The sequence below is a fragment of the Oculina patagonica genome, chromosome 1, assembly GCF_052425735.1.
Source record: "Oculina patagonica isolate OP01 chromosome 1, crgOcupat, whole genome shotgun sequence".
NCBI lineage: Eukaryota > Metazoa > Cnidaria > Anthozoa > Scleractinia > Oculinidae > Oculina > Oculina patagonica.
Genome location: NC_135758.1, coordinates 25,401,325 through 25,424,564, shown reverse-complemented (window position 1 = coordinate 25,424,564; position 23,240 = coordinate 25,401,325). Strand labels below are relative to the sequence as shown.

General features: G+C 36.7%; 1 protein-coding gene across 1 annotated transcript in view; it reads left to right on the top strand.

The window, feature by feature from the left end:
• Positions 1-23,240, top strand: part of LOC144643777 (uncharacterized) — a 54,815-nt gene that overhangs the window by 15,270 nt on the left and 16,305 nt on the right. The window contains exons 13-22 of the mRNA XM_078503485.1: positions 9,244-9,452; positions 10,127-10,198; positions 11,239-11,310; positions 11,867-11,926; positions 16,240-16,314; positions 16,481-16,555; positions 17,640-17,711; positions 17,836-17,910; positions 18,305-18,376; positions 18,786-18,854. Coding sequence (XP_078359611.1) covers positions 9,244-9,452; positions 10,127-10,198; positions 11,239-11,310; positions 11,867-11,926; positions 16,240-16,314; positions 16,481-16,555; positions 17,640-17,711; positions 17,836-17,910; positions 18,305-18,376; positions 18,786-18,854 — 851 coding nt within the window. The remainder of the gene's footprint in view (positions 1-9,243; positions 9,453-10,126; positions 10,199-11,238; positions 11,311-11,866; positions 11,927-16,239; positions 16,315-16,480; positions 16,556-17,639; positions 17,712-17,835; positions 17,911-18,304; positions 18,377-18,785; positions 18,855-23,240) is intronic.

The following is a 23,240-nucleotide window of genomic DNA, read 5'->3' as shown; positions in this document are numbered from 1 at the left end:
GCGCTTGTGCTTGCGCTTGTGCTTGTGCTTGCGCTTGTGCTTGCGCTTGTGCTTGCGCTTGTGCTTGCGCTTGTGCTTGCGCTTGTGCTTGCGCTTGTGCTTGCGCTTGTGCTTGCGCTTGTGCTTGCGCTTGTGCTTGCGTCGCTAGTGAAAACCAGGCTTAAGTCTAGTTCCGCTGCGGGAGGTTTCCCCGGAATGTGTGGGAAATGACCTGACTGACAGTTACACAAAAAAACATTCACTAAACCTGTTGTAATTGCTTTTAATTTATGCGGGCGATCAGGGGAGCAGGGATGTCGCAGTGGTGAGAGCGCTCGCCTCCCACCAATGTGGTCCGGGTTCGATTCCGGCCCGGTACCATATGTGGGTTGAGTTTGTTGTTGGTTCTCGTCCTTGCTCCGAGGGTTTTTCTCCGGGTTCTCCGGTTTTCCTCCCTCCACAAAAACCAACACTTCTAAATTCCAATTCGATCGGGAATCCGAGGGCCACAGGTTTGTCAGTCGAAGACTGTTACGTGCAACCCTCGTAAAACAAAGTTGATTTATTTATTTATTATTTATTTATCCCTTGTGGCCTTCCAAATTATTTAAGCGTGCGGCGAGCATTCGACCTTTACAGCCGGCCTTTTGCGTCTCACTTGTTTCTGAAGGGCACAATATGCAGTATTATTTTAAGCCAGGACAAGCAAATTTGACAAAGACCGTGGTCTAGTAAATTTCTGCGTTGAAGTTTGAAACCCCTGTAATTTGTCACATCTTTCGTTAGTGCGGTTTGTTTTGGCTCATTTTGATTTAAAATGTTTGGTTTGGAAGAACAAGCTCTGAAATTTTTCCGTGACGGCAAATGACTGCTGGAGTTTAATAATTTCGATAACGAATGACACATTTCGCCAAAAACTGTTGTAGCTTTACTTGGAAAACGAAGAAGGTTGTTCAAACAGATTTTGTGCTGTAAACGTTATGCCTCTTGCATGAAGTTGATCTAACGCTTTGTCTTTTGAGCTTGATGATATTTTATCTCCCTTGTTTGTTGTGTTTTATTTGGAACTGCATGATTCAAATGCGGTCATGCGGATATCCGATATAACAATTTATGTGATTTTTAAATCGAGAACAGCAGGATACTGGAACACGATTAACCCTATTCAGACCGGGTGGGGGCTTTGAGGCCCGGGGTGACTTTGAACTTTTATAACTTTGTTAAGATTCAACCAAACGCTGTCAAACTTTTTGAGTTTACCTATAATTTATCTGGCAATAATTTCGGTGGGATTGAATGATGTGTCAAGAACTTGACATCGCCATGGTAACGGCATTTTGACAGGCATGTTTTCCCAAATTTGCAATTTTGCGTGTTTCTGTTAATAAAAATTAACTGAAATGGAATTATTTTTTTAAATTTTTATGGTTTAAAACCACATTTTTATTGATTTCGAGTACGTTGCACTAATTTTGGGTGGTTTTTTGGCATTTTGGAAAAATTTTGAAATCCAAGATGGCGGATCCAAGATTGCGGCTGTTTTGAAATCATGATGTAATTTTCACGTGATCTGACGCCATCATCCCCGTGACGTATACCAAAAGAAAGATGTTTGGACATACAATACATCCTTTGAGTTTCATTGTGATTGCTTAAAGCCCCCCACCCCCCACCCCCACGGTCAGAGAAGGTCAAAAAAGCCCGGTCTGAATAGGATAAAGGACGCCATAACACAGACGTTCCCTTTGCGATATTTTACAGATTGACCGGGATCAGCACGGGCCATGGAGTAACTTTGTACTTGAAGGTTTCGTCTGGCGGTCCTAAAAAAAAAACAGAACATTCTTATTTTATTGTTACTTTTTTTTATAGTGAATTGTATATAATGTAAGGAGGGCCACTGGTTGGTTAGTATTTTAATACTATTTTAGTGCCTACCCTCGTCAACTTAACTTAGTTACTGACTGACTGACTGACCGACCGACCGACCGACCGACCGACCGACCGACCGACCGACCGACCGACCGACCGACCGACCGACCGACCGACTGACTGACTTAATTAATTAATTAATTAACGTTAAAAGCCGACGTTTCGGCGTCATCGTGACACCATTCTCAAGGCAAAGTGAATAAATAATGCGATATCAATTTCTATAGTCTCTACGAATTAACATAATGACAAAGGATCACAAATTCTTTAAGTGAACACCTTTGCGCGAATCGAGTCCGTTGCCCGTTTAGGAATAGTTTAAGTTTTCTTATAAAAAGCATCTTCTTGATAAGGCAATCAAATTTGTTAGTACATTTGATAAGCACGTGAAATTGTCCTGAAAGACACGGTGGTACGTTCGAATTATGGTCGCTAAGGCAATGTTTACAAATTGACGACGATTTTTGTTTGTGTCCATCAACGCGTTCGTGGAGGTGGCACCTAATTATTAGTCAGACCCTACGCATCCTCTTCCCCTCTTAGGATGCCTAATAATACCAAGACACATTCTTGATCAACCACAAGTCAGAATATGAAACTAAATAAAGACTGAAAAACGTTAACACTATCGCTACATGCTTATCGTATATGGAGCCTGAGTGGCAAATGAGAACACTTCCTCAGAAGTAGACTTCGAGTCAGTCACCATTTTTAATTTAAACTTCTTAAAGCAAATAAAAAATATCTTATTATAGCTTTTTTATTCCAAGAACAGGAATGGAACAAACTTTTGGTAAAATTTGTGTCTGTAAAATTTGTTCCCTCTTTTAAACGTCTACTTAGGTTTATATATTTCACTTTTTTTAATGTGTAAATACTTTAACTATTTTGTTTTCCTTTTATAGCTGGCGCCAAACTCAAATCTCGTATCTTCTTTCAACTTCGCTTTATTCTCGTCTCAGTCAGCCCCAGCCTTCCCCTTTCTTTTACTGAGCAGGCGCAGACGAACATTTATGCAGTGGGCATGCGCTACAGGATGTCGTGGATTTAACGACATCCGGTAATCAGTGTTACCAGAGCTCTCCGTTTCGCCGACCACGTGGCCAAAAGAAACGAAGGGCTCTGGGAACGAGAATGGACCCTACGTACCTAGCTAAGTACCAACATTCGTACGTACATGCGTAAGTTTTGAAAAATAAAATAAAGAATAAGAATATATTATTTTTATCGCAGTATTTGCCATATTTGATTGTTATTCCAATGGACAGCATCACACAGACTGAGAGGTGGATAATAATCAGGCGCTGAGCGTTCAATGCCATGTTTTGAAATAAGGATGCCTAATAATACCAAGACACATTCTTGATCAACCACAAGTCAGAATATGAAACTAAATAAAGACTGAAAAACGTTAACACTATCGCTACATGCTTATCGTATATGGAGCCTGAGTGGCAAATGAGAACACTTCCTCAGAAGTAGACTTCGAGTCAGTCACCATTTTTAATTTAAACTTCTTAAAGCAAATAAAAAATATCTTATTATAGTTTTTTTATTCCAAGAACAGGAATGGAACAAACTTTTGGTAAAATTTGTGTCTGTAAAATTTGTTCCCTCTTTTAAACGTCTACTTAGGTTTATATATTTCACTTTTTTTAATGTGTAAATACTTTAACTATTTTGTTTTCCTTTTATAGCTGGCGCGATGTCCTTTAGAGTAAATGTAACTGTAAATGTACCACGAAACACTTAGTTGTTCTAACTTGTTCAAGACCGAACCTTGACCGAAGCCGTGAAGGCAAGTTTATTTCAGTAATGATGTACTTTTCAAGTTAAGGTAATTAAATACTTAAAAATATCACTAAATAATTAATTTATCAAATCTAGCCTATGATCTAAAGTGAAATTAAAAAGAAAAAAAAAGTTAACAGAAAAAGAATAACTTTAAAGCTCGCAAAATGTCTTCTTTAACAGATACGTTTTCATTAGTTTCTGTAAGATAGATAGTGAGTCACAAAGCCTTGTATCTGGTGGCAACGAACTCCACAGGAGAAGCGCAGCGTAGGAAAAAGCTCCATAGCCACAGCTTGCTGTATGCTGGACGACGATTTTATATTACGCAAGGAAATGTACATGTTTATAAGGCAGTAATATATAACGGCGCTTATCTGTGTAGAGCCCTATTAGTTACGTTTCAGCGTAAAGCACATTAAGTCAAACGGCGAAGCAAGAGGAGCTACACATTTTATCAGCAAAAGTCAGCCAAAACTTGTACTTTCCATGTGAATTTTCTCTTTAGAAAACAAAACATATTCTTCAAACAATTCACGATATGCACGAGTAAAAGGATTAAGGTTATTCGACAAGACAGACACGATAAAGAAAAGAAAGCTGACCTTGTTTGATACTAGGAGTCTAAACAGTGGATAAGCAGAAGTTTATGCAGTGGATAGATCTTTTGAAATCAAAGCATGTTCTTCAAAACAAGTCACGAATTCAGTGATATGCGTGAGTAAAAGAATGAAGGTCAACGTCTTCGAAAAGCCAGACACGATAAAGAAAATAGCTTACCTTGTTGGAAAGCAGAAGTTTAGGTAGTCGATAGATCTAAGTCAAGAATGGAGCGTCTAAGTCTTCCCTGGCTTCCTTAAACTATTTATATTTTTTATATATCGAAACCGAAAGTAGTCAATTCATGACATGACGACAGACAAATAGAGTACCACATCGATATTTGTGCATGCTTTCACTTGCGCTATAAATACACTTACAATTTTAGTAGTAAGGACGTATAAGGAATGAATCGAGCACTAAATATCAAATAAGTGTTCAATAGTGTTCCTGGAGTGAATATTCACGCTGATGAAGCGGGGTTTCCCCGAAACGTCTGTTTTGATACAGCATTTAATACACTCCAATAACATTATTGAACACTTTAATATTGATAATTATTTTGAGTGCTACACAGCAACAACTCGTTTTTGTGACTGAATATCAAAAAATGTTTACGGTGACAGAATTTCCTTTGAGATTGCGCTCACGAAGTTGTGTTAAAATACAACAAGCCGTATTACCCTGGCATTGTCACAATATCAGTTAGGGAAAAAATAGACATATACTTCCTGGTTTTTCTTTTTTAAATTGAATAACAACTGATCTTTCGCCCCAGTCTAATGTTCTTTCGAAGTTAAGGTAAGCATATCTTTCACGTAAATTTTACAAAGATTTATGTTAGGCAATGTAAGAAAGACCGGCACAAGACCAAACAAAATCTACCTGTACTTTATTATCCAAAAATGAAAAATGTCGATGCCTGAGGAAGAATGATTATTCTAGGAAATTGAAAAAGACGAATAGATCGCAATTCAGCGCCGTTCAAAACCTGGACCTCGTCAGCATTTTTCCTACATATTACTTTCAAAATGAGATTTAGAAATCAACTTTTTAGGTTATGGCAATAAGTTTTATGGCTCCTATAATTATAAATATGAAGATAAGATGGTGATTTATGGATTAAGGATATATATCGTAGCAATATTTTTGAAGTTTTTTTGACCAAGGCATACTGCCCAGTTGTGCAAACCAAAAGTGCTTATTTGAACTGAGTTCCTTTTTGTCACTTTATTGTTTTAACGAACTATGAGTGAGTGTGTTTAATTTATCATTAATGTAACAGATATATTTTGTCCAGTCTGTCGACACAAAAAGCCCTGTCACACAGAAATCAATCACTATACTGAAGCACCAAAAATACTTTAATAATACGGACAACTTCATATAATTCAAATGCCTAACCGAAACTGCTGGTCGTGCATCGAAACTAAGCGGTTTGATATTAATGCCTGACTCGGTACCGGCTCATTAAGTTGCGTAAAACTCAACCACAACAAATTACCCAGGCATTGTCACAATATCAGTTTTGTATGAGTTAGTCATAGACTTCCTCGGTTTGATATGCATTTAAAATCTGATCTTTCCTATCGGCGGCCATACGCACTTTTCAAGCTAAGGTAAGCATATCAATCTCTTTATCTTATTACGACCAGACCTATCTTAGGCAGTCCTTCGTTAATTGGGCAGGTTGTAGATTTAGATACATTCCTAGCCATCTCAGCCACTTTACCTTATTTGACAATAAGAGCTTAAAAACGAGCTTTGTCCATCATGTGCAATGTTGAATCATCTCCTTAAATAAAACTTCAAAATGGCGAGGAAAGATCAGCTACACATTAAGCGAAATTCAGCTCCCAACTTGTATTTTTTTAAGTGAATGTTGTTGTTTTTTGAACAACTAAACATATTCAACGAAAGAAGTCACTAGTTTAGTGATACGATTAAAAAAATTCAAAACCCGATAGTCCAATTCCAAGTCAAAGATTAACAAAAAGCCTACTATAGTACTAGAGCCATAATGATTCACCAAGGGTATGTATGGAACTTTCGGGAAACGAAACCATTGGCGGCACCCTTTTTAAGGGCATTGTGTGAAGAAACATTTCCTGTGTTCATCATATTGTTCCGATAATTGACAAACGATATAGAAAAAGGAAAGGGAAAATATTGCTCCGTTTTCCAAAATAACTAACTCTTCAAGTCTTGAAAAATGTCGATAATGAAGACATGCTCAATGTCCTTTTTATTAAGTTTTAAGAAAATTGGGCACACTTTATTAACCGCACGGCAATGGACCTAGCGCGGTTCGGAACTCGCTCATGGATTTATTTTCATTTTATTGGTGACCAGACCTGTAGTCCCTCGGCCGGACTTTTATTCACGCAACATTTGATGTTCACTCGCCAAGAGTTATTAGGACGGAATCCACTAGGAAGTCGAGTAATATTTATTATTAGAAAATAGCACAAAGTAAATACGTGCGCTGATTGGTTAAAAATTGTGTTTCTATAACTCGATGGAGACACAGTCAGTTGTCGTAAACACGGCAATCAATATTCACGGCGCTGAAATAAGCAATGAAAAAATAACAACTAAGAATTGTGCCAAATTTTAATGTCACAGCTGACAAAAACCAGGTTAAGACTAAACAAATATTTGCACACTTGAAAACAAGCGAGTAAGATGTTTACAGAGCCCGCTACACATTCAAAAAAAATCTGTGATAGAAATTATCGAAGCGGCTGACCTTTCAAAGAAGTATATGAATTGGTGCAACTTCACTCCATTCTAGGCTTTGCAGCACTTCAGAACTATTCACAGCTCCTCAACAGGACAAGATATTCGTCCAGAATGCCGAGTCAAACTTCTTTTAACAGAAAAATAATGCACTTTCACCTCCAAGGTTCGAGTCGCTCGATCGGCAGCGTCGGTCGTCAAACCATTCGGTTGGGTCGATGAAGCGAAATAAAACCTCAATTCTTGACTCCTTCCAGTGCTTGACTTCAGTTGAACCATCGGCTTAGTTATTTCTCATAATTACGTTAACTTTGGGGCCTGTTTCCTTTGTTTGTTTGGCCAAAAACGGTGAATTTAGCCTTGAAGCGAATGTTGAACAGTTGATTTATTTCTGTTCATCGACTCCCTTACCATGATTGGTCGATTATGTTCATGACGTAAAACCGCGAGGTGAAGAGAATCTACGTTTTGATGTTAAATAAAGCGCTAAATATTACTTTGATGTGCGTTATTTTCTTTGTGCTGTTTTCTAAAAGAAATAGAAAACATGTTTTCCGTGTTTCTATCGAATTATAGAAACACTCGTGAAAGTTTGGGAGAACTCGAAAAGGCTGTGGAAACACTCGTCTATCGACTCGTGTTCCCACAGCATTTCTCGTTCTCCCAAACTTCCACTCGTGTTTCTATAACTCGATAGAAACACGGAACATGTTTTCTATTTCTTAAAAGATGGACAAAAATCAAGTACCAGAATAATTTACATCCTATTGCGTTATTTCCTACCCTTAATAAAATGTAAAGATGTAAGTAATTATCCGTGATAACACCAAACAACAACAATTTCTCATCAGAGTCTGAGAAAATGAATTTCAAAGTTCACAAGGTATAGGCAAAATCTCACGTGTAGCCATTTTGGAAATTCGTCTTAAGCGATTCAGTGGAATTCAGCGGAACTTCGAAATTTGTTTTCGATGTTTGGTGTTGTTAGAAAAGATTTCTTTTGATAAGATATTTGAAGCAATAACACAAAAGCTTGCAATCAGGTGTAAATAGCTTTGGTACATAATTTTGTCCAATAACTACTCGAAGTCCTGGCGGATTTCCTTTTAAATCATTGACCTGCTGAGAATTTTACTATATTTTACTCTTTATTAGGTGTGACAAATATTGCCTTTGCGTAAAAGGAAGCGAAAATTCAATACACAAACTTGTTTGGGCAAGCGACATATTAAATAAAGGCCATAACATCATTCATGAAATGTGTCGACGTATACGTAGCCATTATTCGCTGGCTACGCTGAACAGCTTCAGTTGCGGGATATTTTGCAGTTTAGCCTCCCGAACTAGCAGCAATTTTCTGGATTTTTATTTTCTATTTTGTTTGTGTGGAATGAGTTTCTCTTCCTGAGTGATTAAAGCAAGTTCCGAAATCTGCAGCAAACTAAAAATTTGCAATGCAAACAAAAACGTCCTATTACTTGTATAGATAACCACATTGGTGGGGAAATTACCACTGTGCTAAAGATAGCTGTGGATAACGAAAATCTCGGATTATGCCACTTGCGCATCTATTTTTCCAGCCCCTCACTCATCGCGTAGAGCATTTAATAAAACCTATTTTTTTTTTTTGTTTCTTGAGAGAGCGATATAAGCGTACTGAAGATGTAAATGGCTGACATTCGAATCCTTTGCCGGAAAACCCGTCCGCCCTTACACAGTTTACAAACGCAAGACTTTGATCATTGTGAAGAGCGGTTCCACGTCTAAGTATATTAGCATCGAGGGGCGCGTTCGTTTGTCACAAAAATACGAATAGTTTCGAAATAACATACACATTGCACTTCGTCTTGAATCGATGTTAAGGGAAATTTTGACGAATTATAATCATTCATTATTTGCTTGATTTAGCGCGGTCAGCGTTTTCGTCCGTTTTACATTCACATTTGAGAATCTTGTTTTATATTTTAATAAATCACATCACATCACGTCTCCTTATATCACATCACATCACATCATATTATTTTATTTTATAATTTATTTATTTATTGTTCTCCGCCACTTTAGATTAAATTGTTTTTTCTTAGGTGTCCAGAAAACTCTCTACTTGTCTCTCTCCAAAAATATTGGAAATTAAGAGTGAGGTTTTTAACAGTTAAATTAACATAAAACACTACTATATGGATTGAAGCTTTTCCTCTGCAGATGGAGAAAGCATCTTCAGCCCAGCGTTTGTTGTATGTTGGTCTGGCGCAGTTCATATTAGTTTGGTGGTTGGCTGCGTCTGGCTTGTGTTGTTTGGAAGATGTTCACCCAGGGAAATGTACTTGCAAGCCATTTGGCCATAGGATGATTGTTACATGTAAAGGAATTAAGCAAGTACCACGTGATTTACCCTCCAACACGGTCGCGCTGTAAGTGCAAATTTTAATATATGCTTTACAGTTTATTTTTGTTTTGTAAATGACACTCGACCGCAGAGGTTTTTGCGCGTTTCATGGTATTTTTCCGAGCCTTATATACAGAGGGGAGTAAAAATACAAGGAATTAGTAAAATGTCCTAGTATATATTTACAAAACCGTTGAATAGGGGATTAACTATTCGATTTCCTTTTTTCTTCAATTGTTTTTAAGCTTCGTGACGCTCTTATGTAATGCGTATTTCCTTGACCTTATACCTGTAAAGTAACGATCCTCTCTAGCAACGGGAGTCGTTACTAGGTCTACACTGAGGGGAAAGATTGCCACAAACACTAGATAACCGACACTCTAATCGACATACCATTGCAATAAATTATTCTTTGTAAATGTACTATGATATTAAAACATCGCACTTCCGTTGCATGACAGAGGTTGCACGTGCTATTGGTTTCCCGGCCGCCGGGTATCTTAACACTACCTAAAACCAAAATCTAACCTCCTTTCTGGGTAAATATATGCAGAATATTATCAGTGCAGCATTTACAAAGAATTTTATTTTCTTTAACCGTGTAATTTTTATACTCCCCTTTTGGCTAGATTATCTCCCATTACAGGGAGAGCCAAACACGGTCTAACCACTTCTGGTGTTGCCACGGTTTTCTTTCAGAAATATTTCTGGAAACAATTTGAGCTCGATTCAAGAAGACGCCTTTAGGAATCTGACATTACTTAAGGAAATGTAAGTTAGTTACATTAACTCTTAATTCAAGTTGACAACATTCTGATTTTTTGCGCAAGACATCCAAAAATGTCGAGGACCATTTGTAGTTAGCCCTTAGAAAGGGGAAGGGTTGATGCTGCCCCTTGAGGTTTTCTCGTTATTTTCAAAATGGATATTTACTATATGTCGCTAAAACATTCAGTAGATGTTCATTCGTCTCAATTTCCCGTGTTTCCATTAGTTTTTGACGTTGCTATGGCATAATTTCAAGAAGGATCGGCCAAAAATCGTATTTTGGGCAAACCAAGTTCCAACTTCATAGATTCACTACAATAAATGTTGCTTTGAACGTTAAGGCTACCACTTTTGGTAGCTGCAATTGAAATTATTTATAGCTCCGCGGTTAATTTAGAACATGTTACTAGCAGTGTCTTCCTCATCAGTCGAGGATGTTGAATGTACTTAACATTTTTGGTCATTTTTGGGGTGTCAAAATAAGCTTACTCCATCGATATAAAATTGATGACTTACAGTAGATGCCAAGTTAAAACTAGTTATAAAAATAAGTATGGCTTTTCTCTGAACATAATTTCCTTTTGTCCGCTCGCTAAGTAGCCAATCACAAACAAGGCTTCTTGGCGAGTTTTTAGCACAAGAATAGTATATTAATATTTTAATTTTCTTTATTGCTCTTTTTTACTTTTATTTATTTTTAATTTATTTATTTATTTAATGTGTATATATAAATCTTATCATTTCTACAATACAATACATTTCATGTATTGTATTGATCACTAAAAACCCGTTTTTGGTAGTGCTCAATCAAAATTTCTATTCTATTCTAATCACAGAGCCACTTTGAATTGGTTTAACACAACTAAGATACCAAAGAAAGTAAAGAATTTTGTTTTCAATTTGAATATTGACAAAAAAAATAGACATTTGCAGATAACCATGTCTCCCCTCTAGAAATTAGCCATCGTCCAATAATTTGCACGTCCGAAGGATCTATTCTTTAAATTTTAATTTATGTAAAAACGCTGTGTTTTCTTTTTTAGAGATATTTCAAGGAACAGTTTGCAGTCAATTCCATACAGTACCTTTTGGAACCTGACACTGCTAACAACTATGCAAGTATAGTTATCTGTCTTTTTTAAAAACTTAGCAAGAACCGAGAAAAGAACAATGAACGGCGTGAAAAACGGAATGGAAGGAAACTGATTTTTTTTTTAAAAAAATGCCTTGCAAAGTTTGGTTGCCATATGGAAGTTTGATCCAATACTTTTGTTAAATTAAAAATAGTGAAAGTGAAATTAAATACAGCTTTCGAGATAGTTATTAAACCTTAAGTTGGTATCATAAGTCTTGACACACAGTTACTTAATCGTAATATATGGTAACTCTGTAAGCTACCTCTCCGGCTAACGAAATGCCTAACCAGACGTATTTTAAACTTATTTTATGCTATCGTAGGTTTAACTGTTTGTTTGCTAAACAAAAAGCCTGTATGCAGGCTTACTTTTGGGTCACTTCGCGTTTCGCGCATCTTGATTTGTTCGATTATTTCTCGCGGCTTTGCTGCTTGCGCGTGTGATCCATGCAAACTTAAGCCTGCTCACAGGCTTCTTAACGAAATGCAACGCCGTTACTCCCAAAGGAATAATGCTGTGGTTTTGCCTCTTGCAGATATCTTGGCAAAAACAACATAAAAGGCGGATTTTACCTCCCCGAAGGTGCAGCAGAAGTGTAAGTTTCGTTTGTCTATATCATTTTTCATTATTATTTTCTAGTTCTATACTTGTTGTCGTTGTCCGATATGATATTAAGTAAAGCTAGAAGTGCCGGTCTTGCAAACGATATAAATGATGTGGCGTTGGGAAATTGACCTTTTAATTGCAAGTTATCCTGCCTGGACAAACATCATATTGCCGTGGACGCATAGTCCTTTTTTATAATTTACAAAATCGTTATATTTAACCCTTTCACTCCTAAACGCGCATTCAGGCGCTATTTGGAGGTGCAGTCATTCATTCACTTGTGACGTCATTAATTAGCACGTCAGTGGAATTTCGTGAAAAGAATCTGATAGAGCTTGAATCGACCTTTCTACAGGACTGTTCATTTTGAATATCAGTTGCATTCTAACAGAGCTAATCAAAGAAAAACAAAATCCATTTTTGGTGCAAAATCGTTGCTAAACAGGCCAGTACACCTGTAATTGGTCAAGGTCCCCTTTTCAGGGTTTTCCAATGATAATGTCAAAACTTTTTTGGCCAAAAGATGCACCAAAGTAAAATATTGTACATTTTTACACAGAATCTTTATGAAAATGTTGCTGAAGTGTAAAATAGTGCTTCTTTAGCAAAGTTGAGGTAAATTCCAGACCATAGCACCAAAATTTCAGTTTAGCGGCTAAAAAAACGCGTTTTTTGAGGAAAATTTGGGGGTCAAAGGGTTAATAAGTATAAAGTAAATATGGAAGTTCGTGTGTTTAATAACTTACACGATATGTTTTTTTTTTTTTCGTTCAATAAATGTTCGATGCCATCAAGGAATTGTTTTAATAAATTGCTTGCTGATGTTCTAAGTAAATATAGACGTCTCGTTTGCATCTACACGGAGATTTAATATCACGTTCGTTTATTCCTCAAACAGCAAACGTCCTGCTTCTGAGGTTTTCTGTTTTTTACCTGCATTTATGGTAAACGAATGAGAATCATTGTCCATTTTTCTAAAAAAAATTATTCAATGATTTGAGGAAAAGTAAAGAGAACGCCAGCTATCTGGCCTTTGCGAAGAGCGAAGTGTTTTATCTCTCACGATGACACCGTTATCGTGAAAACGTTTATCAAATCTTATAGACCAAAGCTTTAAAAATGACGCCAAAGCTCGTTCCCAAATTTAAATTTTGGCCAACATTGATTGTTAATGAAAGCAGTAACATTCGACTGTTAGCCACTTTGCATAATCTGTGCTACTTTGCCCTTGGAGGTTCTTCAGTTAAGGTGGCTCAAAACAGTTTCCTGCACTTTTCAACACCTCAGTTTGACGGATCAATACTGCGACTCTTTTTTTCAGTTGACTCAGCAGTTTTGGTATTTAACAGATGGCCAAACAATGGTGAAAAAGTTATCTTTATTTTCTTGAGACATAACAAGTTACAATAGCAACGTTAACGGCATAATATAACCTGTTTAAAACATAATTTTCGCTTTTCCTACCTATATCTGTACATGCGGTTAAAGGCTTCCTTAAATTTCTCGAAAATAAAGTGTCTTCAAAGACCATGTACAGATTTTTTAAACTTTGCCAAAAGTTATATCTTGGCATGCTGATCATTATTCCATCATACAAAATGGGGGGGGGGGGCGGCAGATTCCGCCCCCCCCCCCTCTGTAACTTCCAGATTATTTAAACAATCACAATGAAACTTAGAATATATATAGTACGTCACATGGGATGATGACGTCACATCACGTGACAATTATATTATGATGTCAAAACAGCCGCAATCTTATATCCACCACCTTGGATTTCAAAAATTTTCGAAAACGTCAGAAAACCGCCCAAAATTACTGAAAAGTACTCAAAATCTATAAAGCAGCGCAATAAAGCTCTAAAAAGGTGAAAATAAAGCATAAGATAGATTTTTCATCAATACGAACACAAAAATAAACAAATTTGGGAAAACATGCCTGTCAAAATGCCGTTTCCATGTTAACGTCAAGTTCCCGACACAGCACACTATCCTACCAAATTATTCCCAGATAACGTTTGGGTAAACTCACAAAGTTTGGCAGCGTTCAGTTGAATTGTAAAAAAGTTATAAGTGTTCAAAGTGAGCGCGGACACTTCTTCCCCCCCCCCCCCCCCTTCCCCCCTTCGGTCTGGATAGGGTTAAGGGTATTTTTAAGAGATTCTACTGTTGCAATGGTTGGATTAACGTAATGGAAATGACCACAACTTTTTCATCAATTACTGGACATTTCTTTACTATTAATATATAGATTTAGGCAAGCCTAAAAGCGGAGCTCCACAGGTAATTATTTTGCACTTCATTGAACTCTAAATTCTGGCATTCTGGCATTATTCGTTTTATTTTTTATAAATATTGATTTTATTCCTTATTCTTTTTTACCGAGTACAGCAACACCAAATACGAGAACAAACAAAATCAATCAAAAAGTTATAATTCCACCGACAGCAGAAGTCTGAATGACGAAGAAATGACGAAGAAATGACGAAGGTTACATATATGTAACCTTCGTGTAGGAAAAAGGAGGGGGGAGTAGGGCTTTACCAGGTTAAACAGAAGGAAAGACACTTAACATTTAGAGTATAAAGGAAATAGTGAACATCTACATTTCGAAGAAGGTTTATTTTCATTTATTTATTTATTTTTATTTTCACTTATTTGCATATATTTAAATTTTGATTGGAAACTACAGAGGTTATAGCTAAGAGTAAACACCATATTGCCCGAACCAACAACTCTATGCAAACTGTAGTGAAAGCTTTTACATGTTTTTTTGCGTCCCCTTGCCCTAAGGGGTTTCACTTCACTCACAGAAAAAAAGAAAAAATTCTGGGAAGCTAGAATTGTTTGTGAGTCTCAACTCAGTTTTGTTATTTGATTACACAAAAAAGATACAATCATGTTTGCTTGTGCAAGAAATTCTTTGTGAATTCGTCCCTCAATGGTCCAATAAATATATGTTTACAAATCAAATTCTCCTATTTGCGTTCAGTAAAACTGGATTTTAAGGAATAGTATTTTTCAACAGTAGCCATGTCACAAGCAAATACTTAGTGGCGAAACCAGGGAATAACATAAGCTTTAGCAAGTAAAATGTGCCGTAAATATAAGCTTACTTTGCATATCAAGTGAGACAAAACGTAGAGATAATAACAAAAACACTGCAGTCTTCAGTGTACTCACCTTCACCAGTACACTGCTCATTTTGTCTCCGTTCCTTTGTTCTCGGGAACGGTGGATTAATGGACGAAAAAAAGTGGTCGGGTATTCTGCAGTTGCTCCCAACCAAGTACAAAATACAGCTTGTTTTCGCTTGTCCGAATCGTACGAAAATATTTAGCCGAGCCGACAGTCTGCCGAGCATAAATGCGTACTTCCATTTTCTCACTTGCTCCTTCATGTGAATCTACAGCAAATGACCATGAAAATTTCTATGCGCCCGCGATTCAATGGCGAAAATGTCTTGGTCAGCGGTCAACTTTAAAAAAACATTTAACCTCGATGTGGTCAACATTTGAGCCCGCGATATGGTCATGTGATACTGGTCAGCGGAATCCTTGTTTTGACAGCTGTCAATTGACCATAACAAACGCGTCCAATCATGTCAAATATCAAAGATAAAGATAAAAGCAGTCGTTGGGGAATAATAATAATAGGACATTCTCCTCCCCCGGTCGGGTTGCCTTGTGACACCCCTCCTCCTCCCCGAGAGTCTGTAGGCGCGGGGCGCGCGCGTACGCAACCAAATTTTTCTGGCTTCATGGTTTGACAAAAATCATTACCCGCATTACCCATGGTGCTCCGCTGGCGCGCTTCGCGCGCTGCGAGCTCCGCTATAATTGCGGCAGCATGGCAACTGATAAGTATTTGTAATACTGACCCATCAAAGTATAAAAGCTGGAAAATGCTGGAAACCGTTTTGAACCTCGTTAAGATTAAAATATTCTTTTGTCGACGAAAAACAGTTTTGACCAACTTTCTCGACCTGGCGCTCTGGAATCAGACCGCGTTAAACAATAAAATCATCGATGTGCCGTTTCATACATCAAGAGCAATAGGCCAATCACAACACGCGTTACTTATTGATTATTGTCTAACTTACAGTATAAAGCGTTTTCACATGACGTCACGGCAGCCATACTGGCGTTCCAAAACAATGAAACGGCGGCCATGTTGGTGTATCAAGCCAATTCTGTGGAATTTGAAGTTTTTTTGTGTGTGTAAACGTTTCCTTTTGTTCCAGTTAATTTGCATAGATGCTGGCTACGTGAGTGAAAAAAGTTCTTTTGCTCTTTTTTAACAGCAAACTGGAAAACAACAGGCTATCGTTGAACGATTTAAAAGTCATTCTGAAAGAATCGAAACGTATCAGCAACTTGTAAGTATGTTTAAGTTTTCATAAAAATATTAGGAAATAACAGAAGAATCTTTTAAGTTTCTTCTGTTACATTACATGACTAAAGATTAATTTTTTCATAATTACATTAATATTAACCCGAATAACTGTTTAGTTAAGATGATTGTTGTTGTGTTCATCTTCGCAGAGATATCACAAGGAATCCAATTGGACCTGAATTAACTTCAGATACTTTTGCTGGCTTTGACAACATGCGCTATTTGTAAGTTTATTTTTCCTCTTTTAGGTAGGATGCTGCGCCACGCAAAACTTTAAAAAGCAATTTCATTGAGCAACTGCAATGTACAGTTCAAACCATTGCCTGCATGTGTAAAAGGTACTTTTCACAATATGGAAGTGTATACCCATACAGACATACACACACGCACACACCCATACTTACTTACTTAGTTTCTGGTACCTGACAATACCATCAACTCTGTGGGGACCTTGTTACAAGTTATATTTGCAAATAATATCTATGGCGTTTGGGTGAAACTTGGCCATGGTTTGCTATGCAATTTCAAAAAAGTTGTAAAAGTCGATATTTACAGCGCGGTGGCCTAATGGTTAGCGCGCTCGCCTCCGAGTCGAACGGCCCGGGTTCGAGGCCTGGCCGGGGCGCTGCGTTGTGTTCTTGGGCAAGACACTTTACTCTCACAGTGCCTCTCTCCTCCCAGGTGTATAAATGGGTACCGGCGAATTTACTGCTGGGGGGTAACCCTGCGATGGACTAGCATCCCATCCAGGGGGGAGTAGCAATACTCTCAGTCGCTTAATGCTACGGAAACCGGGATAAGCTCCGGCTTGTATGGGCCTCTAGGCTCGAAGCAGACTTTACCTTTACCTTACCTAAATTACAACTTTATTTATGCACAATACATGAGATCAGATCTAGAGCTACTAGTTTGTGAGGTCGTGTGCAAATAAAAATATAAGAGAGCAATAAAAAGAATAAAAACTTCAGTAAAAAGCGTAAGATATACTTATAAAGACTATTAATTATTATGAACTTGGACAGAAGTTTAAAAAAATAGGTTAAATTGTTGAATATATTGTTGATTGTTTGCAGAGCTGAAACGTTTCAATTAAAATTGTTCAATGCATATATTATTAATTCATATTACTGTATAATTAATTTATATTACTGGAAGAAAATGACTTTGCCGATATTTCGTGTTTATTCAAAACACTTCGTCAGGGCAATTTATATTACTGCAATTTATATTACTGTATACATTTAAAAAATACACTTTTTCAAACTTTCTTAATTTATCTGCATTTTGAAACATCTGCTATTTAATTAGAAGCATGGCTTACTGCAATCTAAAGAACATTGAGAGTGGAACCTTTCGAGCGATGAAAAAGCTGGAACATCTGTAAGTTTACGACACTATTTTGTTTTCATGCAGTTCTATTTAGTTTAATTGTGTGCATTTGTCTGAGGAAAAAGGTTTTGCTCTCTTGATCTTGGATAAAGTAATCTTGTCTCATATCTTGCAGTGACCTTTTTTCAAACCAGCTGTCGAATATAAAGCCAGGCACCTTTGAAGGACCATCTGAAAATTTCGTGACCTTGTAAGTTACTGGTAGTAATGTTTGCGGATCGAGCAGTCTGTGTTGAGAAGCTAGGCTTTTATGTAGCACTTTTCAACTCTAAAGCATAGTCTGATTAAAACCGTCAATGAAGAGCTGTTACTTAATTAAGACAGTTCTAAGAGGACAGACCGTGAACGTAAAGGCTTTCCCGTTCATCAGTGGGATGCCTAAAATGCGTGCAATTCCACAATTGGTTTCGGCTCCATTTAACCTTTTGCCAATTGCAGAACATTTTAGGAGGGCGCTCGGCTTGATCAAACTGCTCTACCTGTTTCACCACAATTCTGAAGAACTTCAAAGTGGAAAATACCATTCCGCTTCCTTCTTCAAGTCTGTTTGCTTATTGCCAATGATTGTGTCAATTTCCTTACAGGAGTGTATCTTTCAACGACCTTACAACGATAGCAGATGGAACATTTAAACGGTTCAATAAACTCATTGATTTGTAAGTGTCGAGTCTTGTATTAATCGCTACCGCTCGAAACATCAACTGCTAAATATTGGGTGTTTTTTGTCCAATCAACCACCGGACACTTTATAGTTAGCCAGTCAGTTATAATTAATAATAATATTATTATTAATAATAATAATAATAATAATAATAATAATTATTATTATTATTATAATAATAATAATAATAATAATAACATTTAAATAAAATTGAACTTACATCGCTTCACTAAGCAGCTTTATGTGTTTATCCTGTCACTTGCATTAATAAGACCAAGTCGTACTAACTAAATTGTAGATACAAGATTGAAAGTATATAAATAAAACCCTTGGAGCAGTTTAGAATTTTTAATCAAATTAATCACTTTAATAAATAGCTACATTCTATGTTATCATTCCTCCAGGCGTATGAGGCGCAACAGGTTGACATCTGTTCCAGATTTAACTGGTCTTCCAGCGGAGATGGAAAATATGTGAGTTATGGAGCGTTTAGATACAGTGGAACCCCAGACTCGTACCCAGTCGCTTCTCTTGCTTTTTTTAGCGGCGCGCAAGGCATCAAGGGAAGGACGAACTTATTTTGCGAAGCGACTGGCAGAAAACCAAAATTTTCTTGCACAAATTCGACATTTCTTGCAAGCATCAATATACAGCCGATTTATGGAACTTTTTAGACTTCTTTCTTCTTGAGTAGTATATTCAAGACTAAATATTAAGTTTGGACGTTATACAGTTCGTATTTGTTGAATTATGACAATATTTTCAAAGTCTGTTGCCATTCAAGATGGCGGATGCAGCTTCAGCTGAGGTCGAGAGTTTGGATATATCTTTCCACGAGCTGAATTACGAGGGTAAGTGGGAATGTTTTTACATCTATTTTGAAATAGTTTATGTTTTTAGTACGATCATTGTGTAAATTCCAGCCTATTTTGATATTTTAAGACGATGATAGACCTGACGAACACTCAAAATCAAAGTAGAACTCTCTTACAACATATACAGCTCGCAATACGATGGCTTCAAGTACACCAAGCCTACTCATTTGTAATTGTACATCATTTTGTATGTGACCATTAAAGACTGTCTCATAATAATTTTTTTGTGCTCTTTTCGACTAGTCATAGCTATTTATTGGAACCAAAATTTTCTTTGCATATGTTGTGGTTTAATTTTTTCCTTGGTTTAATTTTTTTCAAACCAGTTTGATTTTTACTTCCCTTTGTTTTAGATTATGATAATGAATATGAGACAATGAAAAATAAAAATAAAACTGGTTTGAAAAATTTTAAACCAAAGATAAATTTAAACCACAACACATATAAGTTAAGGAATATTTTCAAAAATTTCAAAATGATTTCTCAAAGCATTAAGCCTGCATGGTTTTCATGTGTTTTTATTAGTTATAAAAGTCTTGTGAAAGGTCTTAGAATGAGCTGAAAATTAGAGAAATTTTTGGTTAACGATTCAATGCAATTAATGTTAGTTAGATAGCAGTGATATTTAGACAAAGGGAAATGCAGTATAATTGCAGTTTTGTCATTTTGTCAGTTTTGCATAACATAGTAGAGGTTCTCAGCATCACCAGTGTTGTATGGCTTGAACAATAAAAATAAACGTTATGGCTGAGCACAAACAATATACCTGAGAAATAGTTAGTCTTAATTACTACTACACAGTAGACAACAGGAAACAAAGAATCGGCAAACTTTAGCACTTTCTTGTTAGCTTTTCATTTCACAGGTGTATTGTTTGCTCTCTATTTTACAGGTATATATTAGTATTTTCTTTCTTATTTATTATAGACTTGACTGTGCCTATTCCATTCTTGACTTGGTATGCTTTTTCAGTCAGTGTTCAAAATGATGCAGATGTGTTCTATGTCTGATCTATCAAGTTCTCTTGCGTAAATCCATTGACAATCAGTTATTGAAAAATCGTATGGCTTGCCCTTCAGATTTTAACTTGGCCTTTCCCAGCCCAAATTGCGTTGGAAATTTTTGTTTAGTACATCTATTTTTACATTTTCATCCTTTGAAGGTTAATGCAGCTTGCTCAACAGTTAATTAAGTTTAAATTGATTTGGATTCTAGCAATTATCACACAAATTGCCACATGGTAGTGATGTGTCACTGTCCCCATCAAAGTATGACAGTTTAAAAGATCTAAGGCAAATGGCTCAGCATGCAGTATTCCACAATACTATCTAACATCTTCTTCTGAAGACATCTTTGGTCTAAGTCTGTTGTTCTGCTTATTGAGTTTAGAATCTTTGATCTGTCCTCAAACCTATAGAATGCATGTTGAGGGCATACCATCTCGACCTACAGTGTACTTCCTGGAAGTAATCCTCCATAGATTCAGGGATAGTGAGATGGATGACAAATCGCACATTTTTTTGACAATTCCCACGCCAAAGGCTTTTATTTTTGTGGTACACATTACAGTTCATGTATAATTTTTACTGATATGTTAGTGAATTAGAACATGTTGACAAAGTAAAAAAGTTACTATAGTTGGTGTGAATGAATGAATGGATACTTTATTATAGTGTCAAGGTATTTAGCTTTAAAAAACTAATTGGGGACACTATTTACATTAAAATCTACTAAGCTACATTTAGGTTAAAAATATTTACACTTAAATTCTGTGGAGTGGGGTTCATATGGGGAAGGGAAATTACTATGATAATGTATAATATTGCAAGATACGGAATTTAATTTTTCTACAGAAATTGCTTGTAATTGCTTGATTTAATGTGACATAATGAATTAAAATAACTCTACTAAATTTCAGAGACAATTGTTGTTTGTTAACATGCATGTTATCATTATCAATGGAAGCTAAAAACAAAAATAATAAATATTGTGGAAGATTTATACAACTTCACAAATAGATACTTGCTAAACAATAAACTCGGCATCCTCTTCATGAAATCTATTGGCTAGACTATTATGGAACATGGATTACAAGAACACATGTTTCCACAATATAGTTTAATTATGAGCTCTAGTAATAATAATTAAGAGCAGAAATAGGTGCACAGAACCATAATGTACTTGTTTGGGAATTGAACCCAAGCTTCTTGAAAAAAAAAAAATCATCAAGTGTGCTGTCATCTACACCAACAAGAATTGTATAGGTAGGCCTGGTAGTGTACACCTACAGTTCTGCTATGTGGTTTTGATAAATATATATAAATAAGCCTATGAAAGACCTTTATATTGTGGAATTTGTGTAGTGATAGCTTGAAATCTTTACAAGTTGAAATCCTGTTTTCATAGCATATGTATCAGGGACAAACAAAAGCATAGAAACCAGTATACAGAACTACATCTTTTAATAACAAAACATACCAACTTCGCGTAAAAAGATTTCACAATTTCAACAGTACTGCTAGACTTGTGGAACCATACATTGGTCTATACTGAACTTCACAAACTCTGACGAGTCAACGATAAATATCTGTGGCCTACTACCTTTTTCGTAAGCTTGTAATAACCCTTGTGTTACAAGTATGTGCCATAGAGTTTAGCTGCTTGAGTTGCTGAGATGCATAATTTTGCAATATCATATTTTAGTGGAATCGTGTTGAATCTGGAATTCGTGTCCTTCGCTCTTGCTTTCAACAAGGTTCCTTTCGTAAGTACATTTGGCCATAGCAATAAACTTAACTACCTTTGACTTGTACTCATTTGAAAGACTCTTTATACATGTTAGGGTTTTTTTCTGAGTGATTATTTTTCAGAAGGACTCCTGCGTCTTGGTTTATATGGCAATTGTGACTAACCCGACAATGGTGGTCGATTCCATCACGAGAATAACAGGAAACACTCTCGGAGCAATTAGCGTGCGGACAAGGAAGATTACGAGCTAAAAAACAGCGCTGAAATGGCCTTTCTTCAAGTGCATTGTTTTTTGCGGAAAAATCGGCCGCCATCTTGGATTCGTTTTCTGCCAATCGTTACTTTTTCTACGTCCTTCCCATCATCCTCTTCGAACGTAGCCAAAAACGAAAAAACGAGTAACGACTGGGTACGAGTCTGATAACTTTACTCCTCCCTTGGCATATCGTTATATCGGGGTTCCAATGTAATGCATTTCCGCAGTTTTGATGATTAGTTTACTTAAAGGACATTGTCACAGGAAGTCTTCTAAGTTTTTGTGTAAACTAGACTAAAACTGTTAGGGTGCACTCAGTTTTCAAAAATATAAAAACAAATACATTTCGCCGAGATGTGAAGAAACAGTAAATGTGATTTTCTTCCAAGTAACACTGCCAAACTTGAAAACGTCGGCCCGACTTTTTCAAGTTTTCGTCCACTTCATTCCTATCCACCCGTAGCCAAACTACTTTTCAACAATTTTCATGACCAGTACAGTACGTTTCACCAAGGCCAGACTACTATTGGTGGATTTTCCATTAATACCAACACCTTCATTGGATTTTCAAGTAGCACTAAATCTTAGTAACACTACCCCTTTAATCTCGGTTATCCGCCACTACCCTTTTTTGAGTTTAACCTGACATGGAAAATAAATGAGGTGGGTAGCGTATCGCTTAGCTCAAAGTTTTTCGACGAGAAGCGAAAGGCGAAAGAGGCGAAAGAGTAATTTTAGCTAACTCGGCTAACTTGTACAGGGCTTTGGACGATAGTTACCACAGCAACATCGAAATTGCATTAAGTTTTAACAAATCCTTGGCAAGTTGCAACGTTGCACTGAATCGAATCAACCGAAAAATGTACTGGAATCAATTGTTGTACGGCAGCATACATAAATTATGTTAATTTTGTGTCTCATGGCAGCAGACAAAGATTTCCTACTGCTAGTGAGTCTGTAATTGGTGGATTTAAATCCAC